This window comes from Mus caroli, unplaced genomic scaffold (assembly GCF_978045245.1).
Source record: "Mus caroli unplaced genomic scaffold, Mus_caroli_1 scaffold_10, whole genome shotgun sequence".
Classification (NCBI taxonomy): Eukaryota; Metazoa; Chordata; class Mammalia; order Rodentia; family Muridae; genus Mus; species Mus caroli.
The window spans coordinates 57,452,848-57,462,603 of record NW_028227265.1 but is presented as its reverse complement, the minus strand read 5'-3'; the positions used below and the strand labels follow the sequence as shown (position 1 = coordinate 57,462,603).

Genomic DNA, 9,756 nt, shown 5'->3' with positions numbered 1-9,756 from the left:
GCCCTGAAGTGGCTTAAGGCAGAGATGTGGAGGGTTCTAAGACAGCCTAAGCTGCCTAGCTAGACCTTACCTACAACAAAACATAATCAGGCAACCCTGCCATGGTGGCACAGCGGTCATCCACAACCAAGGAGGTTGAAGCAGGAGAATAGTCAGGCCAGTCCAGCCCGAGCTGCCTAGTGATATCCTGTCTCACAGAGTAGCAGGATAGAAGAGATGTCTGCAATATGACATGAACACACTGACATTGCCATAAAATCTTGACTAATTTGAAAACGACTGTAGCTAGGTGTGTGTGTTCCGTGGAAGAGTGTTTTCCTGGCATGAGAGGCTGCTTGGGTTCATCAGCTGCACAGGAAAAGGGGGAGGGGAGGGGAGGGAAGCAGAGGGAAAGGGGGTGAGAAAAGGAATAGGTAAAAGATGGAGAAAAAAGAGATAAGTAGATGTAAGAAGGAAGAAGGGGAGAGGGAAGGGGGAGAGAGGAGGGAAGATGAAAAAGAAGGAGCCCATAGAGGGGAGTAGGTGCCTTCCAAGGTTGAAGCAGCAGTGCTCTGTGCTGTGCTTCTCCCTGAGGCCGCTAAGAGGCGCTGCGCCCCCTCCAAGCCTCGCAGCTGAGAGCGGAGGCTCAGACCCAGGGGTGATACCTGAAGGTCCAAAACTCTGGACACCCAGAGGGAAAGGTTTAAAGCCAAGCAATTCGGTGTTTCACAACATCAAAGCATGCGACAAAATTAAAATTCATGAGAGTGCTGAAAGGTCAGGCCCCTAGTATGCTCTAGATTCTCTTCAACTGTTGGTGTCTCCACGCAGTGGGGGCAGGCAGGCCTCCAGATCTCAGTGCACTGCCATGTCTAGCTGCTCTAATCCCTTCTTCCTTCCTTCCTTCCTTCCTTCCTTCCTTTCTTTCTTTCTTTCTTTCTTTCTTTCTTTCTTTCTTCCTTTCTTTTTGAAAAAGACTTGCGCTGCACTCTGGAGGCCGAGGCAGGCAGATCCACAGCTACACAGAAAACTGCCTCAAAAAACAAAAAACAAAGAGTTGTTTTATTTTCCCATCTGTGTCCGTGTGTTTGTCTGCGGGGCTGGGGCTTGTGCAAGGGTATGCAGTGGTCTCCGAGTGCAGAGCAAGAGCAAGGGTTTATAGGCAGTTGTGAACCACCAGAGCTGGGAACTGAATTCAGACCCTCTGCAAGAGCAGAAAATTCTTACCCACTGAGCTGTCTCTCCAATTTATCCCTCTCTCCTCCCTTCCCCAGCCCCTCTCCCTCCCCTCTCTGACACTGGAGCTGGAACCCAGCACCTCTTGTATGCTAGGCATTCTTGGGGTATCCTCACCAGTTCATATTGGGTTAAGGTCCACTGTGGTTTTGAGCAGGACACACAGTGTTCAAGTCACAGCACATCCAGCCGAAAGCTCCTGTGTTCCACTAGGAAAACATGAGAGCAGTGGCCTGTCCACTTCAGCAACAGCCCCTCTCCTGCCAGCTCCAGACCCCCAGTCCCTGACAGCAGTGCTAAGACAGCAGAGAAAGCTCAGCCCCAAGACTTCGTGAGAAACTGCAGGGGTGAGCTCAAGGAGCCACAGCAAACGCCCACAGGTCAGGTTTACAGAGGGCCCAGAACCAGGAAAATGGGTCCTGGAGAAGGGGCTTGGGATGAACAGAGAGCTTGGCAAGATTGCGGGAGATATGGAGGGACTCCAGCCAGAAAACTGGGACCTCAGAAAACGTGGCTTAGAAGGGAAAGGGAGACTGGCAGTGGTTATAGACAAAGCTAGTGAAGTCAGGTGGGAACCTGACTCCACATGAGGTTGGGGTGCACCCCTCAAGGAAGGAAAAGAGCCAACTGCTGCTGCTTTAGAAGTGAGTCAGGGAAGCAGCTTTCAAAAGAATGGGGTCAGACTAAGAGGAATAGTGGAGCCTTCCCTCGTGGGGCTCCATTCCCATGTCACTGAATGATATGAAAATGCTGCATACCTGAACACATATGGACAAAACAGAAATCATACCTGCTACAGACTTTGTGTCCTTCACCCCCAAAAAAGCTAATAAATAATATATATGAAGGGTCTATTTCCCTTAGGGAGCAGTAGGAAGCCTCAAAGCTATCTCAGGGTTTGAGCAGGTCTAATAGTGTCAAGAGAATTCCACCAAACCATGCTTTTCAAGGGATCCCCAAAGAATCCTAGAGACACTGGCACCAAAGGTGTGGAGGGAAAACCTGGGCAGGAAGTACAGTGCCCTTGGCCCCTAAGAAGCTGGCTTGACAGGGACAGAACACAGAACAATTAACCAGTTGATCCTAACAAGACCCTGGGGAACAAGCCAGGCAATGAGGACAGAGGGTAAGCTGTGTTCTGCCAAGGCCTTGCACAGACTTTTGTAGGGACAGAAAATGCCTCACTAGTCACACTCTGTCCAGGACTTTTTCCCAAGAAGAGCTGGCTTACCTTCCACCAAGTATCCCAAGGCCAGAAGCATACCTTCCATAGGTGAGTAAAGTTGGGGGGCGGGGGGGGGGGCGGGGTAAGGGGGCCACAGCAGGCAGTGAGCCTGGAGGGTATAGCCAAGCCTACTGTGTGACCTGGGACAAGTGGCTTTGCCTTTCTAGGTCTCACTTAAGTTGTGTCTACTTAAAAAAAAAAAAAAAAAAAAAAAAAGATGCAAGAAAATGTGCAGTTCTGCCAAGTAGTGAGTATCTGGGTCCTGCGTGTCAGGGTTGCTCCTGTTCTGTTCATTCTGAAACAAGGTCGTATGTAGCCCTGGCTATGCTGGAGCTTGTCATCCTCCTGCTTCAGCCTTCTGAGTGTTGGAGCGACAGATGAGCCCACCGTGCTCAGCTTGTATAGTATGGTATTAAGAGGTTTGGAACAAGACAGATTGTGAAGTATGGGGCCATTGATAATTTCCTGAGTCCCCTTGTGTATGAATGGAGATAAAAAGCCTTACCTGGAATGCTGAGTGTGATTAAGGGGCCTCCACCCACTCTTTGTAAGGAGCTTCTCATGGACACTAGCTACCAGCTATCAGCAGCAGCTCACCCGGAGCCAGGCGCACAGGGAGCCAGTGCAAGATTTTCTACAGCACAGAGGCAGCTCCCTCTCACCTTGACCAGGCACACTGTAGAGATTAATCCTGGTACCAAGGACACCAGTGAAGGGACAAGCTGAGAGGCAACGGGAGGAGGAAGCCTGGGTGTGGACACCCATGCCTGTCATCCCAATATACAGGATGCTGAGGCAGGATGCCCAATTCCAGACCAGCCTAGCTATAGAGTGAGACTCCATTCCCAAAAGCAAAGGCTGAAGGTGTGGCACAGTAGAAAAGCAAGCACATGCCAGCAGAGTCCCTGTATTCAGCACATAATAATAATAATAATAATAATAATAATAATAATAATAATAATAATAATATTTTAAAAGTGAAGAAAGGAGGAAGAGGAGGGGAGGAGGAAGAGGAAGAAAGAATGAGAAGGGAGAAGAAGAAGAGAGAGAGAGAGATAAGGGGCAGACAGGATGGTCAGGACCCTTCAACAGCTACGGTCCTGTCACTGTCCACCCAGTGCCCCGCCTTGATAGATGTGACTTCAGTGGGCTGAGGCTGAGCCAGGGGACCCAGAATCAGGTCAAGCATGGAGATAGGCTTGACGTCACCTGTAGGGACCTGAACAAGCCCAGCAAGGATCAGGACACCTAAGAGGAGTTAAGGACCTTGGGTCAGTGGCCTTGAGCAAAGAATGGCGTTAGGGTCTGAAATGTGTGTGTGTGTGTGTGTGTGTGTGTGTGTGTGTGTGTGTGTGAGAGAGAGAGAGAGAGAGAGAGAGAGAGAACCCCAGGCTTGGCTAGGTTTAGTAATGGCACACACCTTTAATCCCAGCAACCCAGAGGCAAGAGGAAGCAGATCTCTATGAGTTCAAAGCCTGGTTACATAGCAAGTTCCAGGAATGCCAGAGCTACATAGAGACCTTGTCTCAAAATAACAAACAAACAAAAAAAAATGGCTGGATGACAAATTGTATTCATTATACAAACTAAGGGCAAGACAGTGGAGGGAAAGCTGTTTTTGTGTGATGTGCTTCTGCCCACATCTACAGAGTGCCCCTCCCCCTCTCCCTCATTCCCCCTCTTTGTGTGTTTCTCTCAGTCTCTCTCTCTCTCTCTCTCTCTCTCTCTCTCTCTCTCTCTCTCTCTCTCTCTCTTCTCTCTTTCTATGTGTGTCTGTGTGTCTGTGTGATGGTATGGAGATTAGAGGAAAATTTGTAGGATTCTCTTCTTGCCCTCCACCATGTGGGACCTGGGGATCAAACTTGGGTTGTCAGACTGGAGAGCAGGCTCCCTTACCCACTGAGCCATCTTGCCAGCCTGGATCTCCTTTTTTTTTATGATTTATTTTATTTAACAATCTAGGAAGTTTGCAGCCATCAGCAGTTCCAGTGCAATTTCAGGTGCAATTGGGAATTCAGGAATTTCAGTGGAGCTATTAGTATAGGGGACCTTTTAGGTAAAATACATGCACACTTTTGATAGCACATGTGAGGGGATCGCTCTAAAATTGACCTCGTTGGTTTCATTCTCAGCAAACTGACCTGGACCACTCAACATGGCCTTTATTGTTCCTGATGTTAATGCATGTTCTCTTTTTACAATAAATTCATGACCATAAGAAGATATTAATTTCACATACATAGCATCAGGGCCTTCACAGCCACCATAGGTTTTCTCCTCTCCAACCATTATGTTCTTCTAAAATTCTATCTGAGCCCAGAGGAACTTTAGTATTTTCCTGGCAAGGCTGAGACGCGATCTGCCTGTAACTTGCGTCTGAAGGAAGTGCCTGGATCTCCTTCTTAAGTAGACTTACTTCTGGTCACACATCCAGGGAATGATGAGCAGGGCATGTAATTGAACACCTGTGTCATCCAAGCACTGGGAGGTGGAGGCAGGAGAATCAGGAGTTCAAGGTCAGCTTCACTACATATCAAGTGCAAGTCCCACAGGTGGGCTTTTGACAAAAAGACAAAGAAAAAAATAAAGAAAAAAATAGCCAAAAAATGATATGACATCATTGTCCATTACCCCCTGGATCTGGAGCTCCTGCAAAGACTCATGTGTTGGAGACTAGGTCCTCTGGCTGGAGAATTGCTCAGTGGATAAGCATTTGTGCTACTCCTACAGAGGGTCTGTGTGGTTCCCATCACCCATGTTGGGTGACTTACAGCTACCTGTATCTACTCCCATGCACACACATAGTTATGAATGAAGAGACTGGAGAAGGGCATGGTAGTGTGGGCCTATAATCCCAAATTCTGTGAGTTCAAGACCAATCTGGACCATGTCTCAAAAAACAAACAAATAAATAAATAAAAGACAGGGTCACCAGCCTGTGTCACTATTAGGAAATAGTGGTACACATAGGGGGCAGGACCACTGGGAAGAGTCATTGCAATGGATGTTGGCTTCTCCTTCTCTCTCTTCTTCTGCCCCAGGCACAGGGCAGGGACTGGTGCCTCTGAAACTGTGAGCCAGGACAAGCCTCGAGAGGCTCAAGTGTTGTGTGACAGTATTGGAAATCTGATAACATGCTATCCTAGACAGATATGCCCATTCCCACACAGCATGAGATTTACTTTTTCCTCTTTCAGGAGCCTTATGCATGCTAAGTGGGACTCTGCCACTGAGTCATGACCCCACTTATTACTCTGTGATTCTAGGCAGGGGCTTTAATGCAGAGGTGAAGCCCCTGCCTAAAGTCCCCCAAGGAGGGGCTGGGGGTGAGGCTCAGGGATCGTAAGTCCTTGCCTAGAATCAACTAGTAATGGGCTCAGGAGGAAGAGTCCTACTGCAAGAGAAAGAAGCAAGACCTACTGGTGCCTGAGCAAAGGAAAGGAATACATTCAGGGAAAACACACACACATACACACACATACACACACACATTGTGGTGATTTGAAAATGCTTGGCCCAGGAAATGGCACTATTAGAAGGTATTGCCTTGTTGGAGTAGGTGTGGCCTTCTTGGAGGAAGTGTGTCACTGTGGGGGTGGGCTTTGAGTCACTCCTAACCATGTGGGAGCCAGTCTTCTGTTTGCCTTCAGAACAAGATGTAGAACTCATAGTTCCTTCAGCACCATCCTTGCCTGGATACTGCCATACCTTCTGCCACGATAACTGAACCTCCGAAAATGTAAACCAGCCCTAATTAAATGTTGTCCTTTATAAGAGTGGCCTTGGTCATGGTGTCTCTTTATAGCAACAGAACCCTAAGACACAGACACATGCACATGTGCGTGCATTCATGCACATAAACACACATACATACCAACTGAAAGACAGAATTCAGTCTCGGTTATTATCACACACAGATTCTTCTGTTCTTCCTGTTATTCTAGGACAGCCATGGAAGGAGCCAACCTCAGTGGGGTGTCCGAGTTCCTGCTGCTAGGCTTGTCACAGGACCCCAGACAGCAGCAGCTGCTCTTTTCTGCCTTCCTGAGCATGTACCTTCTCACAGTCCTAGGGAACCTGCTCATCATTCTGGCCATTGCTGCTGATCCCAGGCTGCACACCCCCATGTACTTTTTCCTGGCCAACCTGGCCTTTGTAGATGTCTGCTTCACCTCCACCACCATCCCCAAGATGCTGGCCAACCATGTGTCAGGACACAAAGGCATCTCTTACTCTGGTTGCCTTACACAGATGTTCTTCTTCATCTGGTTTGCCGGCATTGACAGCTTCTTGCTTACTGCCATGGCCTATGACCGCTTTGTGGCCATCTGTCACCCTCTACATTATACAACCTCGATCACACCGCGGCTGTGTGGCTTCCTGGTCACTGCATCCTGGGCCTCAGCCTTTGCAAATGCCCTGACCCACACAGTCCTTCTGACTCGCCTCTCATTCTGTGGCCACAACCAGGTCCCCCACTTCTTCTGTGATCTCAGCCCACTTCTGAAGCTGGCCTGTTCAGATACCTCTCTCAATGACATCATGGTGTACACTGTGGGCGCATTGCCCATCATCACCCCCTTCGTGGGCATCTTGACCTCCTACACACGCATCTTCACAGCAGTGTTGAGGATCCCATCTACAGGAGGGAAATGGAAAGCGTTCTCCACCTGTGGCTCCCATCTCTCCGTGGTGTCCCTCTTCTATGGGACACTGATTGGAGTGTACTTCAGTCCCACATCCTCCCACACAGCCCAGAAGGACACAGCAGCTGCAGTGATGTACACTGTGGTCACCCCCATGATGAACCCCTTCATCTATACCCTGAGGAACAAGGACATGAAAGGTGCCCTGATGACCTTTGTCCGAAGGACGGCAGTCCTTGTTAAGTAGCCACAGGACTGGGAGTTCAGAGGGCAGAAGTTATACGGAGACATTGACATGGCTTCAATTCATCAGTTATTTTATTCTTCCAAAGTTGTTTACCGAACAGTTGTTTGCTTTAGATTTGTTGTGTGTATGAGAGAGAGATCGTGTGTTTGTTAGTGTGTTTGTATGTGTTTCTGTGTGTATAGTGTGTTGTCTGTGTATGTGAGAATGTGTGTATGTTTGCAGGAGTGTGTGTATGTATTTGAGAGTATATATTCTAGAAAAGAGTGTGCATGTTTGTGTGTGAGTGTGTGTTGACTGTGTGCATGTATGTGAATGTGTGTGTGAGTGTATGTTTTGTGTGTGTATGCGTGCGCACACACACACACACGCGTGCATGCACACGTGTATGGAGGCCGGAACAAGACATTGGATCTTCAGGGCTGGAGTTACAGGTGGCTGTTAGCCATCTGAAATGGTGCTGGAAACAAAGTTGGGGCTTCTGAAAAAGTGTAAGTGCTCATAACTACTGATTCATCTCTGCAGAACAGCCTCATCCCATGGTGGAAGGGGAGGAGCAAAGGGGGGAGAGGCAGAGGACAGAAGGAGGAGTAGACAGCTTCACAGGCTAACCCCTTATAACGACCACACTTCCACAGTGATGGAGTCACTCCTTCAGTCTAGGTAGAGAATTCATCATTTCTGCCTGACTGTACTATCCTGGACACACCAAATCTTGTCCAGTCTTGGAAGCTAAGCAGGATGAACAAGGTTAGTACTTGTGTGGGAGAATTAATTTTTTAAAAGATTTATTTATTTTATGTGTATGAGTGCTCTATTTGAATATATGCCTTCACACCAGAAAAGGGCCATGGACACCATTATAGATGGTTGTGAGCTACCATGTGGTTTCTAGGAACTGAACTCAGTACCTCTGGAAGAGCAGCCAGTGTTCTTTACTGCTGAGTCTAAGAATTAAATTTTTAAGATTTATTTTCTGTCTGGGTATTTTAGTGTGCTCATGTGAGTGTAGTACCTAGAGGGTCGGAAGAGGGCTTCATATCCCCTGGAGCTGGAGTGACAGGCAGTAGTGATCTGTTTGTTATCGGTGCTGGAAACCTATCTTGTTTCCTCTGTAAGAACAGTAAATGTTCTTTATTTAACCACTGAACCATTTCTCCAGCCTCCAGGGCAGAATCAATTATCCATTCTAGTCTTATAACCTGACCACCGCTCATTGGCCACAGCTTCCTTGCAGGTGCACTGGGGGTTCCAACTTTCTCCTGTCTTGTTTTTCCATCAAGTCCTAAATCTTTACCTTGTCTGTGTGCTGGGCTTGTTTATACTGCAAGCTCCACAGATCATAAGACTAGAATGGATAATTGATCTTGCACACAAGATAAATTCATTAAAAGATAAAAGAAAGTATGAGAAACAAAGAAATTCTAAGTTTTTAAGTTCTATTTTATTTTTTCTGTATGTGAGCATTTGCCTACATGTGTGCCTGACCACCAAATAGGTGCAGTACCCATGGAGGCCAGAAGAGGGCGCTGTATCCTCCTGTATCTGATGTTACATATGGTTATGAGCCTCCATGTAGGTTCTGGGAACTGAGCCTGGGTCTTCTGCAAGAGCATCAGGTGTTCTTAACCGTGGAGCCATCTCTCTAGCACCCAAGTTCCCAATCATATGGCATTCTACTCATATGATGACATCTTATGCTATGCACCTCCATCCCTCCTAGAATGGGAGTAGCGGTCTATTTTGTGTGTCTGTGTGACTTAACCATCTCAGTTTCAAGCTTACATTTTTTTTTATTTTTTATTTTAATTTTTTAAATAAAGCAATACTTGACATCAAGCATACATCCTTATATGTATATATTCAGATAGCATCCCAACATCCTGTCTCAGTGCCTGTATCATTAGCTCCTATGATCACATAAGCATTCTATTATCTCCTGATACCCTGAGATGGGCAAAAACAATATGGTAACACGGTTAGAAGCTAAGCATGCTGACACACATCTGTCACATCATCCTAGCACTGGGGCATTGGGGTGGGAGACTGTGGATTTTAAGGCTAGCCTGGGCTACAGAGTAAGATCTTGGAGAGACAGGGTAGAAGGAGAGAGGTTGGGAGAGAGAGAAGAGAGAGGGAAGAGACCGTCTTCATATAATTTTGTTACTAGTTATTGTATTATTAGGGTACTGGTGTGCCTAATTTATAAATTAATCTTTAACATTTCTTACATGTATGCATTTAGTACATGTGTGAATGTGTGGAAGTGCACCTGTGTCATGACACCTGTGTAGAGGTCAGAGGATAACTTGTGGGTATTGAATCTCTCCTCCAAAGTCAGATCATCAGGCTTGAGAGCAAGCCCCGCACCTACTGAGCCATCTCACCAGCCTTATAGCTTAATCTCTTTTTTAAAATATTTGTTT

The 9,756-nt window shown here is 47.1% G+C and overlaps 1 protein-coding gene and 1 pseudogene across 1 annotated transcript; one reads left to right on the top strand and one right to left on the bottom strand.

Annotated features, from left to right (window-relative positions):
• Positions 1–4,385: 4,385 nt before the first annotated feature.
• LOC110300186 (elongin-C pseudogene) lies at positions 4,386–4,798 on the bottom strand (annotated as a pseudogene).
• Positions 4,799–6,382: 1,584 nt separating this feature from the next.
• LOC110300185 (olfactory receptor 1f45-like) lies at positions 6,383–7,333 on the top strand. Its single transcript, XM_021170253.2, has one exon. The coding sequence runs from the start codon at positions 6,392–6,394 to the stop codon at positions 7,331–7,333; it is 942 nt and encodes a 313-aa protein (XP_021025912.1). The 5' UTR covers positions 6,383–6,391.
• Positions 7,334–9,756: the final 2,423 nt, after the last annotated feature.